Source organism: Puntigrus tetrazona, chromosome 14 (genome assembly GCF_018831695.1).
Source record: "Puntigrus tetrazona isolate hp1 chromosome 14, ASM1883169v1, whole genome shotgun sequence".
Lineage (NCBI taxonomy): Eukaryota > Metazoa > Chordata > Actinopteri > Cypriniformes > Cyprinidae > Puntigrus > Puntigrus tetrazona.
Window position 1 is genome coordinate 16,389,665 of NC_056712.1, and position 24,856 is coordinate 16,414,520.

The 24,856-nt window shown below is 39.4% G+C and overlaps 2 protein-coding genes across 2 annotated transcripts in view; one reads left to right on the plus strand and one right to left on the minus strand.

Moving 5' to 3' along the window:
- Nucleotides 1-3,038: 3,038 nt before the first annotated feature.
- The window catches only part of mrpl11 (mitochondrial ribosomal protein L11), a 28,945-nt gene continuing 7,127 nt past the window's right edge, over nucleotides 3,039-24,856 (minus strand). Inside the window, exons 3-6 of the mRNA XM_043258073.1 lie at nucleotides 10,663-10,758; nucleotides 5,128-5,221; nucleotides 4,492-4,651; nucleotides 3,039-3,261 (exon numbers count right to left, since the gene is read on the minus strand). Coding sequence (XP_043114008.1) covers nucleotides 3,144-3,261; nucleotides 4,492-4,651; nucleotides 5,128-5,221; nucleotides 10,663-10,758 — 468 coding nt within the window. The 3' untranslated portion in view covers nucleotides 3,039-3,143. The remainder of the gene's footprint in view (nucleotides 3,262-4,491; nucleotides 4,652-5,127; nucleotides 5,222-10,662; nucleotides 10,759-24,856) is intronic.
- Nucleotides 18,629-23,897, plus strand: tmem265 (transmembrane protein 265). The gene is made up of 2 exons (XM_043258072.1): nucleotides 18,629-19,264; nucleotides 22,484-23,897. The coding sequence occupies exon 2, from the start codon at nucleotides 22,485-22,487 to the stop codon at nucleotides 23,529-23,531; it is 1,047 nt and encodes a 348-aa protein (XP_043114007.1). The 5' UTR covers nucleotides 18,629-19,264; nucleotide 22,484; the 3' UTR covers nucleotides 23,532-23,897.

Genomic DNA, 24,856 nt, shown 5'->3' on the forward strand with positions numbered 1-24,856 from the left:
ATGAAAAAACAGATTTCTTTATGGTATTGTTGTCAAATCTGTTACGGACAAATTGGGCAAAGTGCAGAAATAACAATAAACCATAAATAATAATAATAATAACAAAATCCTTGTTTCATTAGCGTAGAGAAACTGTCCTTACTTTTCAGCTCTGAAAACTGAGATAACATTTCACCTATGCATACCTTGCAAAATAACTCTTAGTGTAAAAAGGTTTTAGATTAAAATATTAATCTAAAGAGTTGACGCAAGATTTATGTACACATATTTTTAAGAAAAAAACATTAATTTTAAATGACTATTTGGGGTTTTCCTAAATAAAATGAATAAAATGTTGCCAAAAGAAAAGTACTATAAAATATTTTGATTGCACATGAATATATTATGGGAAAAAATACACCGACTAATTTGGACAAAAAGAAAAAAAAAACATATTTTTAGCTAATTAAGACAAGTTATAAATAAATTATTATCTTCCTATGGACTGTAACTGGACTGTAGTATATTATTAAAATAATGAAGAATATAACCATTAAAAAATAATGACTGACACCAAATGTACCTGACAATTATAGAATCACATAGTTGGCAAAGCACTGTCTTTTAGTTTCAATCTTTCTGAAAATCCTACATCAAATCCTTGTAAATGCATCTGCGGTAAAATGAAGGTAACGAAGGACCAAGTTCTTACAGACGTGGTCTGGAATTTTATTATTAATAAGTTATTAATAAGTTAACTACTGTATGGAATCCACTATACACACTGTGCCTCTCACAGCCTCATTTTCATTTGTATCAAAAATTAAATATGGCGCTACGCTTACTAAACTCTTTCATATTTTTGATTCCTACTAAGTGGCGTCCTGTATACTTTCTGCAATATTCAGGAGGTAGTGTAGTGTGGGGTTCACTACAGGTGTATAATAATGAAGAGGGATTGAATTACATAACACCAAATCTCATTTGTATAGCAGAAACGCACTGCGGATCTTACATGACCACATGACCGTGTCTGGAAAAGGCTCTTGCCTCTAGACCCCTACAGGGCTTATGTGACATTCTGCACTTTGACAAGCTTTATCTAATTCATAAGATACAGATTCAGATGCCTTTTGCCCCTTACAAACACCGAATATAACAGCCATCACTCCATATGAGCCTCAAGAGGCCATATGAGAAATCACATCCTCTTTATGTTATCATCTCTCGTCTTTCCCCGTTCTTGTGAAATTGCAGTCAGAGACATTGAGAACACTTCGTCACTGAAGCCTGGATAGAGTGCAGTCACCACAATCTTGTTCAAATCAGAGAGAGCCAAATGGTCTACTGCAGTACTCACTGATGGAAAGAAATCTCTGACCTTCATTCACTTTCGACAAGCGTTTTGGAAAAACAATCACAAATGCACTTGACTTTAAGGAAAGTGATTTGACAGTGCTTGTGAAGTCACTGTGTCAGATGGCTACTCCATCCCAGAGCAAATTACATCCATTACACATTTTCCCTTTGCCTACACAGCCTGACACTTCCAAGGTTTCTTTCCCAAGCGGTATTTCAACAGTCAAGTCTGTATCCCAACAGACAAACATGCTGTTTATGTTTATAATATCTAAAGGAATAGTTCATCCAAGAATAATTTTTGCTCTAAATTTTCATCATCCTCAGGCCATCCCCAGATGCAGCCGAGTTTGTCTCTTCATTTGAAAAGATCTGGAGAAATTTTGCATCACTTCACAAATGGATCGTCTGCGGTGAATGGGTACCGTCAGAATGAGAGTTTAAACATTTTATAAAAGTCACAGTAATCCACATGACTGCAGTCCATCAACATATGTCTTGTGCAGATAAAAGCTGCTTGTAAGACACAAATACATTTTTAATCATTGTTTCTAACTAAAATGCAAATCTTCCAGCCATAATACTGATTTCTTTAGGGAAAAGGTTGTCTCATCTGAATCAGGAGAAAAATACGGACAGATCAAGCACCGTTTACAAGAGAAAACAGTCTGAACCAGTTGTAAACTAAAAATTGTTGGATTTTGATGTGAGACCATAGCAAGGGAAAGAACTTTTCCTTGATGGAAGAATTATTATCAAACACTATGCTGACCAGATTCAATGGTTAAATCCATTGAACAAATTTCATGCTAAAATTCTCCAAACCTGCTCTGATGAAATAAACCAAGAGTATATATTCAGCAGTTTTTCGTTCTTGTGTGAACTACTCATTTAAAATCTTTACATCTTTTGGTTGCATTCAGCAGATAACAGCTGGGCAGTAATACAGTTAATATTATATTACATTTTGCAACAATACAAGCAAGCAATCAAGTAATGGACATATGCTCCATAACATCACTTTATGTGAATATAGTGTATTAATGCAGGTAAGGTTGTACTATAGACTAAATCTGTTAATGTATGTGAACTGCGTACTATACTAAAACCCAGAAGACCAATTCGTCTTGGGTTCCCTTGAGATTTTTCCAATGGGGTTTTATGAATGGGTTTTCAATCAATGAATAAAATAAGGTGTGTTGAAAACTGCACACTGTCACGTTCCCCAGTTGGTCTTATGTAGGTACTTATTTAAAAAAAAAAAAAAACTTAACTGCTTTAAAAAAAAATAATAATAATTTTACAGGTGTGTGTAAATTACATATATACATATATATTATATATTTACCACATATATGCTATATACTGAATATATACAGTGCTAAAAATATCCTTATTTGTCAATGCTTATCAACCCTTGTCACAGTGTTGCCAAAGGGCAAACTACTTCAGGAAAGATGTCAGAAGACACAGCAGCTATAAAAAACCCCCAGTATTATTACCCAGAGATAGTGAGGCGAGATGGGTAAGCCGACGGATGTGAGGGAAAAAGTAGGTGAAAGTGGCTCAGAGGCCTAAAAAAGGTTGAAGGAGACAGAGAAAAGAAAAGTGAATGTGGGGGAGGTAGAGAAAAGTCAGAAGGCAGGATAGAATCAACAATGAGATATACAGAGGAGAAAAAAAATATACACTTCAATACATTTGGATGCAAATGAGCCGCATTTTATTAGAAAAACATATTCGGAATAGCAGTCAAATCCATGTGAACGGGGGTTTTGTATTGATAAATAGCACACAGCAGCTCTTCATCTCCTCCTCGCTGCTGTTGCTGCTGCTGCTGCCTCAGCGGCTGCTGCCTCGGCTTCTGCCTTCAGTCTCTCCTCACGCTCTCTGAGAAACTTCCCGTACTCTTCCGGTGACAGGCTGACAGAAGCATGACAGGAGAGGAGAGAGAGAGCACCGTGAGAGTGGCAGAAGAGGGAACAGACAGAGAAGATGGAGATTAGAGGCATATCAACAGATACATCTACATTACATTAGAATTTCAAACATTTCTAGCAATCGATTGAAATGCAAGGCGAGCATTGCTCTTCCCTCATGCACAAATGATGGGTCTGGGCATTTATGCCTCAGTGACATGGTTCATTTATTAAAGAGGTTCGGTTTAAGAAAAGACAAGACTGCTAACAGAACGGGCTGCTGTCTAAATGTTTCAATGGCTCAAATGACATTTGATGGGGCAGAGACTGAGGATATAGAAAAGGCTCTGGTAGCTGTCAAGCAAACACTCCTCTAATGAATAGTCTCAATACATAAGATAGCAGCATCCCTTACAATTTCTCAGCATTATTAAGACATTAATTATACAAAACATGAATTTTATGATTCATTTTTAAAAGACTGCAGATCAAGCGCAATCCTCAACAGTGAGAAATGGCATAAAATTCCAAACGAGCACGAGAACTGAAGTCATTGGCGAGCGTGTGAAGTAAGACTTGATTTATTCAGCCATTATTTATTCACATCTCTTATTAAGGTCTTTACTAGGTGGTGGGATTCCTGCAATATTTATACAAGGAAAAGATGGATGTTTAAAACTTGCAGAGGAGACCAGACACGCAGAAAACACAAATGAAAGCATAAATGCCTATGAATCCATTTCCTAATAACTAATATTTCAATTAGATTTTTTAAAAAGATATATACTACCATTCAAAATCCTGGAAATGGCAAGATTTTAATGTTTTTTAAAAGAGAAGTCTTACCCAGCAAGAAATTATTTGATCAAAAACACAGCAAATTGAAATATCTGTTTACTATTTCAATATATTTTAAAATGTAATTTATTCCTGTAAATGTTAGAAATCATACTAATATGCTGATTATTTAGCACGCTCAAGAAACATTATCAATGCTGATATATTAATACTTAATGAAACAATAATCACTAAAGGAAATGCAATAAAAACTAATTAATGATCAATTTAATGCATCTTTGATTAATATACTCTTGCACCTTTATTTCTGTTATTCTGTAGCTCTGAAGACATTGCTAATGTTGTACATCGTAAAGGACGGCAAGAATGAATGTACCCAAACATTGTATTGTATGTTGTGAAGAATGCAGCAGAATGAAGTTTAAAAGGCTCTCACTCATTGACGACTTTGATGCCGAGGGATCTGGCTGAACCGATGATGCTCTTGACAACGTTCTGCATAGAGATGTCTCGCAGCTTAAAGCTGTCATCCTGTGATTTGACCCGTGCGATCTCATATACGGCCCTCACCGTCACCATACCTGCGATCTCATGCCCTGAGCGGAGGAACAAGGCAGGAGAGGAAAGAGAGAAGTGATGAAACACAGTAGCACGGAAAGAGAAACCAGCAGGAGGTGTGGTTGGTCGTGATTGAGAAAAATGGAAGTGGAGATGGAGTGAAGGGGAGAGGTAACGGAAAGAGAGGGGAAGGAAAAAGAGTGGGCGCATAAGAAAGAATAATTGAGGTAGAGTGAAACGTATGAAAATGAAGCAAATCCATAATTCTCTTTTTTTTAACATGCCACCTTCACCGCAGCGTTCCTCTTAGTAATTGCACAGCTCTCCACCAGTGCAGCTCATCATCAATATATCATCAGTCAAAAAAATTCAATCTGAACCAAAACACCCTGCAGGGGGAAGTCTGTCCATTACTGAAACATAAGGCGGCGGCGAGATATACAAATAGACTGCTGCGAGATGGAAAGAAGGATGTATGGTCACAGCCGCCCCGGCTGTAATAGGTCTCGCTTACCAGTTTTTCTAGCTCCTTTTTCAATGCCGGCGGCTTGTTTCAAGAAGTAAGACACAGTGGGCTGCCCGATTTTCAGGTCATACGTCCTGTCCGACTGGAGGAAAGAAAAGAGGGGTAAGCTCGGTCAGAAACATCACACTCATTCAAACTAGCCCTCGTCCCTCAGGTCATCTTGTGCGCCAGGTGGATTAAAAATTAAAGAAATAAACAAAGATATGGGGTTGGTAGGATTTCATGTTTCGAAAGCTTCACTGAGGCTGCATTTAGTTGATGAAAAATGCAATAGAAACATAATAAATATTTAATATTACAACATTTTTAAAAAAATATTTTCTATTTGAATATATTTTATGTGTTGAAATCTTTTTATTAAGGTATTCAATGAAACAATCTAATAGATATCGTTAAATTATTCAAATATGTTTTAAAATGTAATTTATTTCTGTGATGGCAAAGATTCATTTTCAGCAGCATTTCCTTCAGTCTTCAGTTTTGCTTCATCCTTCCAACATCCTTCTGATATGTTGATTTGCTGCTGAATTATAATCAGTTATTATTAGTGCTCAGCTATTAATAATGGTTCTTATTATTATCATCAAATGTTGCTGCTTAGTATTTCTGTAGAAACTGTGATACATTTTTCTCGATTCTTTGAAGAACAGAACATTCAAAAGATCAGCCTTTATTTAAAATATTATGTAACAATATAAATGTCTTTACTGTCACTTTAATTAATTAAATCAGTTTAATGTGATCTTGCTACATAAAAATTTATATAAAGGATCATAAAACACGGACAGAAATGTGCTATAGTGTTTGCTTTAAACTGCCCATCTAGGCTTTTTACTTAATAAAATTAATTATCAAATTTAATTGATAAAATGCAGTTTATATTTACATAAAGGTTTACGTAAGGTCATATGGCAGAAATATGCAAAAATATGATAATGAATAAATTATAAGATGTATATAAGACAAACAAAATTAGATATTATACCAAAAAGACAAATAAAATACATTTCCTGAGAAAAACAACTTTAAACAAAATTAAATTCTTGGCCATCACTGGCTGCCGAGTTCAGTAACAATTTTGCTTGGTTTTTTTTCTTACAAAGAACTCATGGACGCCGTTAAAAAGTAGTTTTTCCTTTTGGTGTCTTATCATGCCTAAGGCACCAAGTGAACCAGGACTGAAACTGTTGCCTTCTTTTATTTAAAAAAAAAAAAAAAAAAAAAAAAAAAAAAAGGAAAGGTGTGCTCACTATAAGCGCATACATAGCTTTGCTTCATTTGCTTGCCAACCGAAGAAAAAGAGAAAATGTGAATTACACTTATCCTGCGTGCATAGGTCAAATGTTGTAAAATCATAAAAAAAAAAAACGACACAATCAATGATAAACAAAGCTTTCAATATCTGAGAAAACCCTCATGTACTGCAGGTAAATCTGCAGCATTACGGACTGCAAGTTAAGTTTGTTTTTGACGATTATCTGTCGAGACTGTGGGAACAGAAGGTTATTTTCGTTTTCGGATTTGTGGGCGTCAAGCTATCGCTCTCGGTCTATCAGTCTCGTCGCACATAGCGGGTGGTATCACCAACGCTATCGTCTTCAAGAGCAAGAGAAGCTAAAATCCTATAGCTTCCAATTGAGTCTCTGGAGCCTGACAACCTCATTGGCAACCATAGACTCTGACAGCCTCTCATAAACTCAGAGTCGAGTCGAGTGAAGCCAGACGCACACATCCACACCCTCCGTTCCCCCGGCACACACCCTCGACAGGCCTGCCGAAACCAAAGCTTTAAGGCAGGGATTAGTCTGCATAGAGAGGCTCAAAAACAATGAGTGTGCAGCAGACAGCTTAATGGGACAACTGGGACTTCACAGGCAGTCTGACTTCGGGGAGACAGCCTGGCTAAAATGCATTGCAGCCATCCGGCTCAAGCCTAAAGCAAGCATTGTGCTGCGAACTCAACCAGAATATTCTCTGCACCCCCTGGAGCTAAAGATCACGTAGCGCAGGCTAATCTTCAATCCCTGTCGAATGCTCATCAGTATAGTGAGAGGACGCTAGCTTTAGGGCCTAATCTGCCTGTAGGACTCGAAGAATGAATCACAAAAAGTATTTTTCCTTTTGTTTGGCAATGGAGCTTTATATTCCAGGAGATGTCTTGAAACGATAGTTCAACCAATAAATAAACATTCTGTCATCATTTTCTCAAACCTGCGTCCTTCGAAACATGTCTGTTTCTTAATATGCCTTCATAGCAGGATGTTCTTTTTCCATGCAATCGCCCGCAATACAGTATACAAGTCACATCTTTTTTTTATTTTGCCCTTTTCCCTTTTTGCAGCTTGGTCTTCTTATACTTTCATTGTTGAAGACAGTGAACCACATGAGGGTTAGTAGACGATGGCAATTTTTATTTTGGAGTGACCCGTCTCATAAATACTGCAAAAAACTAAAAGGGTAAAGTAAGTATACACAGTACTTCGTCTCTTTCCCCATCATTCCTTTTGACATTTTTTTACTCTTCATTCTATAGCTTTTATATTGCTTTGTGCATGTTTGTTATGCACTGCAAAGCCCCTTTGGGTTGAGAAAGACACTAACCGACTGGCTAAGCTAAATAGTGGTGTTTAAGCATCAATTACTATTCATCAAACATATAGAGAATTGTAGGACTGTAACTAATGACTGTTTTGTAATCGAGTAACTTAAAAATCCAATTACAAATTTTATTTTGAAGTGATAAATATAGACCTAAGCAATCAGCCTTTAAAATGACTTAAAATACATGTATAGCAGCAATGAGGCACTAATAATTAGTTCAAATACAGCAAGCAATTATATGGTTTTACTGAACAAAACATTGTATTGTTTATATTACATAATAACAAATGAGTACAGAGGGCACCAACAGACTGACGATATTTACTGTGCGATCTAATCCTCGATTAATATTGACTAAAAAACATTTAGTTCAAATGTTCACTTAATCTTAAATATTTGCTATTTCTTTATGACAGAAACGCTACATTCACTGTCATTTCTTGAATATGTGGGTGTCGAAACGTGTAAACTCAGAGTGAGAGTTTAGACTTTTACTTTGAAATCGCATTGAACAGTTAGCATAGGAAAAATATTGATGTATGATCATTGGTCGTTGGTATGATGTCGGTTACTCGACAGAGGCAAAATGCAATTGAGGATTTAAAATATATAAGAAAAAATATAAGAAAAAAATGGAGTACTCCAATTGAATCGAAAAACCGTGACAGTCCTAGGGTCTGTTTAATAAAGATTTAAAACTGGGTATGTAACTTTAAATTAAATAATTCCACCGGACAGCTGGTAAAGAAGAGTTTAATGCTGTTACATATCTAAGTAATCAGATATGTAAATAAATATGAATATACTGTATGTTGTGATAGTTTTACATTTCTACGATCTCGAATGCAGACATGGTGTTATGTTTACACGGGGTAATGAAAGAGACGTGTAAAAAAAGCAGTACTAAGTCATTATAATTAGCAATTACTTCCCCACTAGATGCAACAAATGCCTCATTTAAAATTTATAATGCGTTTTTATTGTTTTTGTGTCATAACGCTGGGACACAGCATCAAATTATGGTAAAAAGCGTTACATTTCCAACACTTGCTTGAGGTATTCGGCCAATTACAATGCAGTGGATAGCTGGCCAATCAGAGCTCACATTGCTTCTCCGAACAAAGAGCTGTGTAAAAAAATTTCAGAAACGTGGGGAGTAGAAGAGCAACAATAATGTAAATGTGGAAAATAAACCGCATAAAAACATTGATGTTAATATGATAAACTAACTAAAACTAAAATATATATATATTAAAAATATATATATATTTTTTTAAATCAAAAAAAGCACACAATAATATAGCTAAAAAAGTACACTTATTAAATACAAGAAAAAAGTTAATTCAACATACTATAGAACTTTTGTGTAGAAGAGCACAACCAACAGACTTCAGAATATGTAAAAATGCAGTTGTTTTTTTATTACTGCAAAATAAAATATTGTCAGCAAGTCAAAAATCAGAGTGAGCTGTTGCATGTGCATTCAAAGAACGAATGATGAATGACAACAGCATGAGGTGCACGTTTTCCTCTCTCTCTCCCTCAGAAATCATCTTGCATCTGCTCCTGGAACGAGAGCTGATGTACCTGCAGAGGACTGCCAACAACAAAGGCTGACAATTCCCACCCTCGGGCAACCACGACTGACAGGACAGCACAAAGGGATGAGCTAGATGAAGGTGACATTGTTGCTGAAGATGTTGCTGAAGATGTCTAGTCCTACTTTATGCAACAGAAGTCTCTGAATTCAAACTGTGGCAGAACTGGACCACGGACATTCGCTTAATCGGCTCAGAAAAAAAGATTATGTGTTTGGGTTCTGACTGAGACAGAGCGTTAGACATGAGCCAGAGACATTAAAACACCCCAGACTGGATTGGGTTACAGTGCCCGAACATAATGCGGCCATATAATTTCCTCACAATGTCTGCACCGCCGTCTGGACTGCCACAGCATCACCCCATTTCGATTACAGACACAGAGGGTTATCGAAACCAGGACTTCCTCCAATTGAAATCACACAAGAGCTTTTCAACAGTTCGGTAATGTAAAAGAGATGGAGACCTGTAATGAGAACTCTCATTTCACGCAGTCGTGCCACTTTAAAATTTGTGAGCAATGACCCCTCTATAATAAAAAGCCATTTCTCACAACCTTCATAATGGGCCTTTGCTCAAATGCCCCTGTGCTCTGTCGTCGACTCGGCAAGCATTACTAACAGCCATCAATCCATCTTTATTTAAAAGACTGAGAATATGAGGAGAAAGTGCTAGACCTCTCATTGTGTTACAGAGGGCGGATGAAAAATGGGAGAGACTCGATTAGAAGAGACGGAACGATCGTACGAGAGAAACAAAGACTAAAAGGTGTCAGGGAAAAAGCTGCTAATGCACACAATTGAGGAATCCATCAAACGGCCTCATTTCTCCAAGAAAGTTGGAGTTGGAGTACATTTACAAGCTTTGCCTTCAAGCACAAACGAGTGTCCTTGACAAAAGCATTATAATAAACGTGCTCAGAAGGTGAGACCTGAGATAAACCTAGGCCAGATGAACATTACATATGCCGCATCAATGAATATTCCTCATTTACGAGTCACGCTCAGATCGGGAGAGCTGTGTTCTTCCGTTTAATCCACTTCACTCAATACCTTCATTTGATCATAATGTCAGAAGAAGGCCTAATCCGTGCTTTGGCATTCGAGACGCATCTAATGCTGTTTGCTAATGCGCCTGGGATGCGAATGTAAACGAGCACCTCCAGGGACTCATAAAATGAGAAAACAAGCGGCAAAACAAACGAGAGCAAGATTGATTGAAAGCAATAAGAAGTATCATGAGGCCCTCAAGACTTCACATCTGTGACTGATTGGTAAAGTGGTGCTGACGTGAAAACAGTGCTCCTAATGAGCGGTTACGTTACCTTCACGCTGATCTTGATGGGAAGAGGAATGCCTTCTTTGAGGTCTTTGGTTTTCTCATTGAAGTCTTTGCAGAAGGTCCCGATGGGAATTCCTTTCTGGAAAAGAAGGCATAGGAAAAACATTCAGAAAGGTTTAGACCCATGCACATTTTAGCCCGTTATTCACTGTGGCATTCTTTTGATGAATACCAATAGCCATTTAGAGTGGCTGCATGGTGTCAATCATTCGATAACTCATTGGTGCACTGTGAATGCCTCGGCATGCTTGGATGCCTGCGTGAGTGAGTGAGAAAGCGAACGAGAGAGGCTAGTGGAAGCCTATTTACCCAAGGGTGTGGGTTTGTGTGTGTGTGTGTGTATGTCAGAGTATGGCAGTCATCATGCCTCTGAGACTCCAGATAAATTAGATTCTCTTTCCTGGCCCTTGCCAGGCAGAAAGCTAAATGTATAGCTGACATTAAGTCAACACTGGCTGCCATTTCTCCTGTGCGGCTTCACCAGAGCATGAGTGTTTTCTGTGGGTTGACTGCGGAGGCGGTCGCTAATCTGTAATCTTATTACAGTTGTAAAAGTTTTCCTTGCACTTGAAGGATCCATTGTGACTGGAACAATCGTTTCATCTTGTGGTAGATGTTACAGAGATTTATTTAACGTTCTGAACTATTGGGAAAGAGTTGCTAATGCAGTTTCAATTAAACACCACACTCACGTATCACCCTCAGTTCACCCACTGATCGTTTGATGCATATTGCATGGACAAATGCAAAGAACTACCAAAAGTGGCATTTACTAGCTAATATACACAATAGAAGTTGTGTATGTGAAATAATATATAATTTCTATTAGATAGACATAAATTCTCAGAGTCTTACCATAAACTATCATTCCAGCATTTTGGGTTATGTAATTTAAAGACGTCTTTCATGCACACACACATATATAATATATTTAAAAATTTATGAACATGCTGTTTTGAAATGTAATTTATTCTTGAGAAACAAAGCTGAATTTTCAGCGTACTTACTCCAGTCTTCAGTGAAAAAACAGCATTTCAAAAAAAAAAAAAAAAAAAAAAAAAACTCTTACACATGATTTTTACAAATATCTTCAGTATCAATTTCATGCATTTGTTGTTTAAATAAGTATTCATGTCTTTTAAAAACTTACCCCAAAGGAGCAGTGAATTTCACTTTTCTGTACACATGATCACAGACTGCTGAGCAATTATTAGATTTTTTTCTTGAGGCAACAACCAGGGTTTTGTGGCATTCAGAAATCATTATAAATTTATTTAAATTGAATTTTTAACTAAGCTATGTTAGTATGACAGGATTAACTGTAATGGGATTCTAAATTTCGCCCAAACTGTTATGCATTTCAGATAAACAAACTTCCCTGAGCATGTTAGAACAAAATAAAGTGAGCTTAGTCGCTTTAAATAGGCCAGTCAGACCTTTCCTGCAAGTAGGCGGTTCTTGGCCAAAATAAGCTTTAAAATATAACAGACATTCTGGCAAAGTGAAAGATACATCCCTTATGTGATATATGAGCCAAGACAAACAGCACCTTTTGGCAGCAAAGTAAATTTGTAAAGAAATTCCTTCAAAACACCATTGATGTTTGAGCCTAAGTTCTCAATACTGATGCAATCTTTTCAGATCAGTTAAAGCAAACACTGTCATGTGAGAACAGCAAATATTTCCCCTCAAATCCAGAGGTATTACTGTTCAGCCAGCACGTTGCATAATAATCAAAAAATTTTCAACACTAATGAAATGAAAAACAAAAGCCCCTGATGGCAGGCAGCCCTTCTCCCTCCTGACTTGCTTATTAATAGTAATCCCATGTCAACCCACTAGCATCTCCCCGAGCTCTGACTTCAGCGAGAACAACAGATCTAAGTAAACAAGAAAGGCGGCGGGTGATTCCTAATTAAATATGGATTAATATTAAACCGAGGTTGTTAGGAGAGCCTCAAAAACCCTTGGGCTGCGATTCCATAGCGCTTCTACTTCGTTTTTTTTCCACCCGCTGCTTCATAACTCCCTTTAAAGTTGTTGTTTTTGGTCTGAAAGAAGTTCAAGCAAAGCCACTGGGTGAGATGCGGACAGATCTGTGAGGACATAGCCGTCTGACGATGGGGGGGGAGGCAGGCAGGCAACAAGGATGAAAGGTTATGGCGGTGTACCGACATCAGACACACAAGACAAGACATTCAAACTGTGCCAAACAAAGACAGGTACAATGGAAGAAACCATAGTAATTGTGCTCTGTGTAGCGCTTTTAATAACATAAGTGTGGCCATTATAAAAATGGGAATCTGCCGTTGGTTAAAAAGACAAGGCTTGAAGATGAAGATTTTGCTGGCCATCATTACGAAATAAGCTCCGGATGACCAAGACATTGTGCCTTTAATGGCAGATACATCCACTTTCGAGCTCAGGCCAAATTGCCAGTGTAGCTCTCTAAAAACCAAGATCTAATCATCCAGAAGTCAAGCAGTCCAATTAAACCTCCTCTTTCTTCAAATGCGTTTGATAAAAGCAGGACTGGGAAGAACAAAATGGCTGCAGTACATCACCTCGATGGAGGCGTGCTACCAACCTTGGACACTGCACGTTATTTATTATCGCAGATGAATATTAAAAGTGCTTATCATATCAGTACCCTGTAGGATGAAGCAGCCATTCACGGTGAAGGTTCTGACAGAAGAAAAATCTTGGGTGAATTGTGCGAGAAGATAACCAGTCACGAAAGCTTTCGAAAACAATCATGCTTATAGATCAATTTGTTATGAAATACGTTCTTTGGAAACAAACAACTCTCTAACAGGGAGAATAATTTAATAACCAGACTGAAAACCCCTTCATCTAATATATGTTGTGCATTGCATCTGCATCCGAATTGTGTTTGTGATTCACAAAACAACTCCTTTATTCATTCTTTTCATCAGTTCTCCCGCTTTGCATTTGTTTCATTATTATAACGTAAGCTTTCAGCTTCAGCGATTCTTTTTAACGAGATGGCCGCTGACATGGATGAATGACAAAAAGAGTGAGAACAGGCTCAGAAAGTAAAAGTTGTTTCGAATAACAGGGCACATATGTAAGTGTTGCATATTTCCTGTGAGGACAGAGAAGAACAGTGTTTCGTTGGAGTCACGTCCCCTATGAGAGCAATAATGAAGATCAATACTAACATTCAGAAGGTCCGTTTGACAAAGCGGGTGAAAGGCTTCTGAGAGCTGATGTATGGAGAGGCCATAGGGGACCCGCATGAATAAAGAATGCATGTGTGAGGGCTGCGAGCTCATTCCATTAAAGAGAAGCAAAAGAAAAAGGAGCGCAGTGGTGGGTTCAAGTGGTTCAATCACTTTACAGCAAAGCCTCTAAGGAGAAGGCATTAGAGGACAGTGTGACTTCCAACTAAGTGAAAACCTGCGTAATTAAATGCATGAATAAGAAATTAAGCAAATTAAAATTGTTAACAGTTCACATAAGAAAGGAAAAGAACATTGCGAGGACAGAAAATGCTGGACAAAAGACTTCAGTGATGGGAATTGCTATATATAAGAAATTAAATTACTGCAAAATGAGGCACTTAAAAGGATAGTGCACAAAAACAAAACTTTAATTGCGTTATGTATGCTTCATTCACTCTGATGCTGGTCTTGGGTAACTTTTGTGAAATCTGCAAAGGTGGAGTTAACACTTCCAAGCTTAAAAAGTACCACAAACGTCATTAAAGCAGTGATATTTTAATATGTTTATATTTATTGATATTTTGGTTATTTTTAGTAGTTCCAAATTATTTCATTAGAGTTAGCAACATTATTGAATATTTGCTAACGTTTTTCTTTTAAATTATTATTTCATATGACTTTTGACCCCAACAACAAGATGACATGCATGCAAGGTCAAAAAACACGTTGTCTTATAATATGCAACAATTCATTTTTCCAAACCCCTAATCTGCGGTGACTGGTTCAATTGGATTCATTTTCATGAAGAGTGCAGTGCTGCTTTGTATACAGCTTTACTGGGGAAAACGTTATTCTACCGCATCAAAAGTGGCACCTAGTGGCAAAGAATAAATTTGCATTTTCATTCAGACAATGAGAAAAGATCATCAAGTGGGAAGGCAATATGCTAATATTTCATACTGAAACCAACATGAAATGGCTTGTAATTCGTTTATTAAAGAAATGACTCGTTTCAATGATTTAGAGTTGACTCTTTTTTTTAAGAGACAATAACTGTATGCACGGTGCTCTTTTGCTTTTAAAACTTGGCAGGATGTTTTCATTCACTTAGAGCTGTGTTACACACTGCATAAAAGGTCATTTTCGAAAATCCATAATAGGGGCACTTTAAACATTTTATAGTTTTACTATAAACAACAACAACACTGTATATAACACCTGTATGGTGTTATATTCTAAGTCTCATATTGTCATCCAATATCTCCGTGTGACTAACAAAAAAAAGGAACTCAAAATTTCTCCTTTTGTGTTTGACGAAAGAAAAAAAATCATAGCGGTACATGCGGGCGAGGAGATGACAGAATGATAAATGAATTTTCATTGTGCAGACTAGACCATCCTTCTACCGACAATAAGAAACAAAACGATATAAAGAGTAAAGAGTGGGATAAAGAAGTGGGAGAGCATAACTACAGTTTCTTTCAGAGGGCTCTCTTAGTGTGGGATTTAGAGGACACGGCGCTGCATGTTCCTTCCTCGTGCGCACTGATATGTAACGGTGAGTGAAACAGAAGTGCAAAAAAGGGCGTGTGTACACAAGCATGACAGGGGACGTGGCCTCGGGGCAGCAGGCAGGATTAATTGCCCCTGGCACCCAAGGACGGGCAATTCATTGCCCAAGCCTGAAAGATGGGGGTGAGGTGGGGGCTGTAGAAGAGGGGTTAATTAAACTCTGCAGTGTGAGACACTCTAATTAATTACTCTGGTTCCCCTTCCCTAATTTAATGTGCTGAACTCTTCCCATTTTATTACATTCTTCCCTTTAAGGGTGTCATACAGCTGATTAGCCTCATACCCTCCAACCAGTCCAGGCGGCCCGATATGCAGTTGGACGCCTCCGGAAAGAAATGGACAAGGCTTTCTACTGGGAAGGGTCCTGTTTTTGGGTGCAAAGAGGATTAATGATTCACGGGCAATCATAGAACGTTTGCATCAGATATTGTGGAATCCTAGCATAAAAAGTTTGTCAGAATGGCTAATGGCTTTATCTTTGATCATCCCAAATTCCCCTGTACCCTCAAACACATCTAAAAACACATCTCTTTTTTTAAAAAGTACAAACAGTGATGATTAATGCGTTCAAAGCGAATGCCACAAGGCGAGACGTGCCACCGGGGACACATTATTTTCGGGTCAATTTTACGGTGCATTTTTACAGCCAATATTGATAGCTACTTCAGTCGGAAGGAAAAAAATAACATGTTGCTCCTCTAGTTGAGGATGCAGCCTCACTGCGTCCTTGAATATGAGGCGTGCTGCCTTGAAATCAGTTTATTACAGCAGAACAAACAGATTTATTTACAGATATTAAAACGCAGGGTGAAGGTCTAAGACACAGCGGCATTGAAAAAGTTAAAAAAGGACAATAAATGCTCTGAAGGAGCCGTATCTGTGCTGATGTCTAGCGTCTGATGGAAATCAGCTAGTGTGAAAAGATTTCATTAAACGTATGTTATTAAAGTAAAGAGCCCAATTCCTCAGACCCGCTCTTCAGAGAATTACATCGCATCAGAGAATGTCTTATCTTATCGTAGCTTTGCAACATTGCAGTTGGTTAATCAGGAAGACTGATAATTAACAGAGTATCATTATCAGTTGAGCCAGGGTTGGTTTTAACAGTAAGATTTATAGATATTTTAAGTTCCATGAATAAAAGGAAGGACTTTAAGGTGCGCATTTACGATCAAAAACAGTGTATCAAGCTGTGCGTTCATTGGGAGAATCTTCCAGTGGGTAAGACAGATTGTCTCGCTGTGGCTGGAGAGCAAGTGTGGCGTCAGCTAAGAGCTCTAATGCGTAGCAGATGGATGCAGCGAGGAATGTCTTGGGACGAGCTTCCGCCAGTGCACACCTGGGGCACCAATCGGGCCCGTAACATTTCCAAAAGGCTATTTTTTTTTTTAATCTTAACCAACTTTATGTGGGTGAAAGTGTTGACTCTGCACTGCTGGACTCTTGTTGTCTCATTTTCTCCGCCGTTCTCACTCCCTCTGTGCTGAAAGCTAGCCAGATCCGAGTGACCTTCAACCACTTCAGCCCCACGGGGAGAGGGAGAGAGAGAGAGGTAGAGAGAGAGAGGTAGAGAGAGAGAGAGAGAGAGAGAGAGAGAGAGCAAGAGCAAGAGAGAGCGAGAGCGAGAGAGAGAGGGAGGAAGAATGGAGTAGTGGGTGGGGCTTAGAAAGGCAAAAAAAATATCAAAGGCAAGGAATGGAAAATGTCTGGAAACCAGTGGTGCGCATAGATGGCTTGACAAGAAAGATGACTTTGCCTTCTCTATGCCTTTCTTTCCCATCTGGCTGATTAAAACACCAAGATGACCCCCTCACCATGAATAAATGAGGTGAACATTGTAAAGAAAAAATATAAGACGAGTAACCTTTGATTTCACGTAGGCCACAAAGAGAATGGAAACTGGCCTGTCAGAGCAGTTGTGGCAGAAATTTAACAGATAATGAGATTCAGCTCAATCTCCAGTCACACTGCTGCTCTGATCATGCAAGAGCAGTTCCTACCTCAAACTCATTAATATTAAGTTTCCGCATCAACTTTTTCCTCCTTATTCTACATAATTAAAACAGACCGATGTGTGCATTTTTTCAAAGGGGCCAGTGCATGTAAAATCAGACAGGGCTGATGTAGAACCATATTACGCTCAGAGCTTGCTTGTTTCTTCAGCATTTCATATTTTTCTTCAGCCCCCTGAAGTATTCATTATTTCCAACAAATGTCTTTTCTGGGATGCCATGTTTAGAGTATGATATTTCAAGAATTATGATTGCCTGGCTCACAGGAATTGGTAGATATATAGAAAATCTTGTTGCTTTCAGGTCCAAATGATTCAGCCTCTCTTCTGGGTACAAATATTTTCGTAATTGGCTCCAAAAGTTGCAAAAAGTTTCTTGGTGTGGGTTGCGTTGAAGCATTAATTGCATCCATATACACAAATAAACAGTGTCAAATATGTTTTGAAATTAAAGCATAAGCATTGATTGTCAGTGATGTTTATCAAAAACGTGAGATATATTCTCAGTTCAATTCTGTAGGCTCAATATAAAGGACTAAGTTGGAACTGCCTAGCTACAATACCTAACAATACATGTGCCTTTGACCAATTGTTGCCACTTTTAACTTCTTCTAAATAAAGTTAAAATCACCCTGTGCAGATCTTTTTTGTATTATCTACAGTACCTAAAACTACAGGCATGGAAATAGGTCTATAGGTGACCTGTTTCCAAAAAAATAAATCAGCTTTTATTAGGCCACTGATGTGCCTGTACATGATTTAAACTGTTTCCGCCACTAAAAATAAAATTTAGAGAGATAAAAAGTGCAATTTAAAATAAAAAGACTGCATTAGTAAGTCACGCAACGCAGTCACCCGTCTTCAGTTAGGCAGTTAACCCAGGGGACCATCTTTGCAATTAGTTGTTCAAGATAATAATAATAATAAAAAAAAAGAGTTTTAAATGACAAACAACCAATCTGTAAGGACCTTCTAGTTCATCTCAGCACACAATCATTCGTCACTAACAGCAGGGACATCGGGGTGTTGTTTTCTCCAGCCTGGAACAATGTAATTATCATAGCAATGATTGCACTAGCAGCAGTAATTAGTATCGCGGACCCTTCCGGATGGTGACTCCCATGCAATATGCACGAGGCCATTCAAATATCCCCGCCTGCTATCTGAAGTGAAATCCGAGAGGCTTAGAGAGAACAACTAAGCGGGAGAGTTAGAGAGCGAGCGAGCGGAGGGAGGGGTACGAGCGCACGTCAGCTGCCTACAAATGACACACTGCAATCATAAACTGTCTCGCGACGCGTTCTTTCGCGCCTTTTCGTTGGCGAAGTAAGAAGAAGACACCGTGGCACTCGGAGAAAAGCGGCTTCCGTTACCGATTCGGCGGATAAGACGTTTCTAGCGCACTTCTGAGGGACTTGCACTCTCCTCAGCCCCCCCTCAAAAAAGCTCCATCGCAGCCGCCTGTGAGTCTGGATGGACCGCGAAGGATCCTGCCGGAGCTCGAGCCGAGATAACGGAATTAACCCCACGCCGATTATATAAGGATTTTGCGACAAAGAAAGTCGGGAGACGTAAAGGCTCGCTAATTCGCCCGAATCAACTGCACGCCAGGGTTTATATTATGGACAATGTAGTCTTTGAGCTCGGCGTGGCTGACTTCTCTGGATTATTTTCCACGTTTAGTTATGCTGAGCAGCGGTTCAGTGTTATTACTGGCGCGATTCTGGACACTGGATTTAGATGATATCGTCTTGATGCCCGCAGGTTCGCGCTGGTCAGTAGATTGAGACTGCCGTGTGAAGTCTTCATGCTGTGGGGTAAATACACTCTCTACTTCATCTAAACCCGCTTTACGTGAAGTTCTGCTCTCTTGCAACTTGATATTCAATTATTCATGCAGCCTTCAAGTCTGAAAGTTCAAATGTTTCGAGCTCGCTGGCGAGATTGGCACCTGCCAGTTCGGATGGGCAGGTCCTAATGCATTGACACCTGTCGCAATATGGTGATATATTGAAGTGGCACAGGTCTGATCACACATGTCCTGCGGTGGCAGCAGCACGACACTTACAAGCATCAAGACAGATGATGCCATTTATTCGCGAACGCTGATGCTCTCACTGTACAGATGATCTTCTCTGTGTGGGAATGGCTCAATGGCACATTACCGACGGACATTTTCAGCCGTTTACTCGTAAATGAGGGCATGTGGCATGAGTCCAGCAGAGAGCATCTCCAAGAATGAGAGGTAGACGTGATTATGGGCACTTGCACACAGCAATTAAACATTTACAATATTTATCACGCTATATTTAACCCAGTAATATTGACCGGTCACTTCAGAGTGTTAATTAGGAGAAGCTTTTACGTTTCTTCTTACATTGTCATGCATTACTTCATTGCATTACTTATCCTCTAAAACCCTGCATGCATAGTTCAAAATGCGGTCATCATTCATGACTTTTTTTTTCTCTCCATATGTGGAACATAAAAAAGCTTTCTTCTTTTAATGGTCTCTTCTTTTAATGGTTTGGTTACTAAGATTATTCAAAATGACTTCTATTTGGTGAACTATACCCCTTTAAAACAATTCAAATAAATAAAATAGGTTAGTTGCGTTTTAGTGTTTGATAGTCACATTTTTCAAAATTCTGCTTTTAGACACAATAAATGATTGCTATTGCAACATTCATAGCATATGCATTAGTGCCTGTACATCAAAAGACTATTCAAGGCACATCTTTCGTTGACTTACTAAATACAAGTTCAGATCAAAGCACACATTTGTACAGCAAAATTGCATAAAATTATGCACTGTAACCAGCAGCCTTAAGCCATCACTTATGCTTAAAGATGCACTGGCTGTCAGTGCTGATGTTTAGTTATTATGGATGTGCCTGGAGAAAACAACACAGCATCTTCCAAGTGACTTGATAACCTGATGAATTATGGGCTGACAGTGAAGTAAAAAGATAAACTCTGCACCTACAGGCAACCCTTCTGGGTTTCAATTCTTCTTCGTTTTAAAATAACTTCTATCATTTTTCTGATTGAAAAAAAAAAAAAGTGTGTCCTTTGCAGAAGCATTTTTCTCCAGGATCCCGTGGCCCGAGTTCAACACTCATAGTCTGAGATTATTGGATTCAATTGAATTCCAAAGCAGAAAATCAGTAACAGAGACAAAATTAAAGTCTACATTCAAAATCAGATATTAGTGACGCACACTCCCTTTTCATTCCACAGAGCTCACAGAAGATTAATCATTCTAGGTCATTTACCAACATACTCCCTTCATTTCCTCCACACTTCCTATTAATGCGTTTAATTTCTACAGTTCCCAAGCTATGAATATATTTCCATTTCCATTCTCATCAACAATTCTCCAACATCACATCTCCCTTTTCCCAAAGCACATCGCCTGTGCTTTTTGTGTTATACTCGTCACTCTATCCTTCTTCATTTCCCTCAGCTTATTTATGAACTATTACCATCATACCGTAACACTTTATTAGGTCTGTAAAAAGCCAAGGGAATGAATCACCATCATGCTCTCGCCGTCTCTCTCACTCCATTCATTTTCCATTTCACCTCAAACTTTCTCATGTATCCACGCCTAAATGTCAAAAATGACATTTCTGTCATAATTTACTCTCACTCATATCATTCATTTTTTGGCGAATTGTTCTTTTTGTGTAGTTGCAAGTAGAAAAATCCAAAACAAAACGTAGCAAACCTTTATCTTAAACCCTGTTGACACCTGTACATCCACAACAGTAAGTTTTTTATTTGAAAAGCCATCAATCTGAGGTGTTGACATTTACGTCAGACGCAAATGGTCAGATGGCTGTAGTGCAGCAGCCACTGAATTCATCCGGATGAGAAGGCCTGCATTCGATTTCACCATAAAGTCCACAATCATTTCTCTACATTAATCAATACCACAGTTTTACACTGTCCGTTGCTGAAATATGGCCTGAGGAAACATGAATAAAATCAACATCAGTATGCGGTGTTATGACAACACGTCTCGGACAGTATTAAGATTGAGCGTCGCCATTTTGCAGGTGGCCTTATGCACCCAGAAGCTTCATTTTGTAAAAGAAACCAGAGAATCAGACTTGATCAAGTCATGTTTCATACAGAAGCTAGAGGCAAATAAATACAGAAAACCACCAGCATGGAAGGCAAGCCATGAGGAAAGAGGGCTTCGAAAGGGTGTCTGGGTTCCCTTCAATATAATTAATTAATAAAGGAAACACGGGTTGACATAAGTGCTATATACTATGCAGAAAACCTGGGACACTTGAAAAGATGAAGGGATTAAAATTTTCATGAGCTGAAAAATCATATTTAGAAAGACAGAGAAAGAAAGAGAGTTTCTGGCATGTTCTATTATATCTGAGGCATCAAGTAGGAAAAATAAATTTCACTGGAAGCAGAAAGATATGTTTTGGAAGTGATGAAAAAAAAAAGACCCTGACCACCCTAATACCCCGTCTAAAACAAGCAAATCATTCAGTACTGCCACAAACCTCATCTTGCTAATCCAGTCAATGTCACCGGCTTTGTAAACTGAACAAGCCTTTGAAATGCCATGAATTGTAAAATAGCCCAGGATTGCAAACTACATTTGTCAAGACCTTCGGTACAGACATTCAGCAACTACCTTTGATATTAAAGGCAGAAAATGAAAACCTCTCCCATTTAAACATTGACAAACAATGGTGTTGCTTCAAGGGAAAGCATGAATAGTGTATTGTTGACCTGCACATTGCAGAAAATCATGCAATTTGCTCAGTCCATAAAAATGGACGAGAAGGCCATAAATAGTAATACGTACATGCACGTTCAAGGCTTTGAAGATATATGGCCAATTTACTCGGAAATTGCACTTTTCTCTGTACGTTCCAGACTGGTAATAGCACATAATCATGCAGGCCATGTCCTTATCAGGATATAACCTCTACAACCATCCTCGTCTCTTTTCTTAATGAGTCATCAGAGTCTGACTATGTCCTTGTTTCTCCTTCTTCCTCAAGCATGTTGCCCTCGCCCCAGGTGTGCGTGTCTACTCTGGTGACAGTGAGCACGATGGCCGTGGTCGACCTCTACCTGCTGGAGCAGAGCATGCTGGGACCTCGAGGCGGAGCCCGTCCTGCAGTATGGCCATGTGTTGCCGTCGCGCTGGGTGACCTGTGCTTCCTGCTGGCGCTGCGCTTCGTTTCCGCCGGTGTGGTTTCGGAGGCTCGCTCTCCCCGCCGGGGCTTCGCCAACGCTCTGTGGTTTCTCTTCCTCTCTCTGCTGCAGCTGAAGCTTTTCTTTGTGTGTCAGAACTACAGACAGGAGCGACGACCCCCGGATCCTCTCGCCCGCAAGACTCTGACTCTTCTTCTTTCTGTGTGCCTGCCCTCGCTGTTTCTCATCCTGACGGGAGCCGATTACATGACTCCGCTCAGAAGGAAGCAGGAGGTGCGCAGCCGGCTTCTGTGGGTGGTGGTAGACTTGCTTGATGTGTTGGATCTGCAAGCCGGGCTGTGGGAGGTGCAGGGAAGCGTGGGGGTACCTCTTTGGGTGGAGGGTATAGTGTTCTTTTACTGTTACGTACTGTTGTTGTTGCTGCCATGTGTGTCGCTCACAGAGCTGGGTGCCACTGCGCTGCCTGGTCTCCAGGCGACTCGGAAGGAGGCCATCTATCCGTGGCTCAGCCTGGTCACCATTAACCTGTTCACGCTCGTGCCCAGAGGGGTCGGAATGCTGTGGTACAGAGACCCACGAGTGTCCACCGTGTTTCTCGGGAAAAACCTGCTGGCTCTTGCGGTGAAGTTGAGCTCTGCCTGGGAGAGGCACAGAAAGGGCAGAGGAGGGACGCAAGGCACAGGAGCCGCCTCAGGAACTGGAAATCAGCCTCGAGGGGCAACATCGGAGCAAACCACGGAGCAGGAGCAAGAGTGCACGTCTCCAGTGCCGTCTTCTACACGCTACCACACGCTCTCACGCACTCACGGGCACAGCCACTCGCTCTCTCACGTCAGCTTAGACCCCACCGAAACCTCTTTGGGACCGGCTTACATTTCCCACGAGCTCTAGAGGTCATAAGAGCCCCGAAACTGCCAACAACCGGAATTTGTAGGCTCATAACTATCCCTGGAGTCTCTGTGCTTTTGGCAAGATTAGCAGAGATAACTCACCGTATTAGCACACTTTGTAGTTTGTACAGCTGATGATTTGTAAAGCCAAACACGAGCAGCCTGCTGCGGTGTGAAGCTCCCAGACAAAAATGATAATGAGGGGGGAGGGGGTGGGCTGTTTTAATTAAGTGCCTTCTTAAAAGAGCAACAATTAATATTGTTACTCTTGTTCGTTTTGGTGTTCATCAAGGACTTGAATTAAATCATGTACTGTGAAGCATGACCACTGTTAATATTCCACTCTGTAATAAAAATATTTCATAGACACCTGCCTCCACCATTGTTACCGGGTCTCAGTCAGACACTTAATATGTTGGTCTGACATGTGAGACAGAAGAAGCTTTGAAGTAAATTTTTGGCCAGACCTGTCAAACCTAATGACAACATTTCAAAAACTATATGGGATGGAACTTCATTTAAAAATCACAATTTTTATGGTTGGTCCTCACAAACAAATTAATCCATTCCTCCATCAACGACATGGGCATTTCACAGTTGGGCAAACACAGTAACGAATGTATTCGTCAATCACTTTTAACAGTAAAACTACCCACAGTAACATACAGTGAGGACCAAAAGCCTGAGACTACGAGTGAAAAATGCTTCTGTTTTGCACTTTTAGAAACGTTCATTACTAAATACATTTCAGGACAAAATTGACTTTAGAGATTCTTTTAATCTTTACATATTTATATTATCCCTGGTTATAATGACAGCAGCACTCGAGCTGCATAAACTCAAGAAGTTTGTATCTATACCAGCGCAGAATAAAGCACAAATGCTCTTTTGGATAATAGGAAGCAAATGTCTTCATCCATCTGTACGAAGATTTCACATGTCACCAATTTTTCAAAATCCTGAAACTCTGTTTATTATTTAGATTCAAATTACAGTTTTTCAATGTTGTCTCAGACTTTTAGTCCCCTGTATGGGCAGTTTTAGGCATCTGTACACAGAATAGACAGTGATGGTTCATTAATCTCCACCTTTAAACGTATCATAGTTACCACAGCATGAAGCGTCCTCTCCATTGTGGTGACCAATGACAGATCTGTATGTATCAGAGTATGATGTTAGAGAGGGACGCACTTTCTGATGTGGTGATAGAGAATGAATCCTGGTGCAGATTATGGTGGGGGGGGTTGGGTATTATTCACTCTCCATCAGCAGCCTCTACAATCCCCCCCCAACTGCTCTGATAAACCATTATTACTCATATTAATT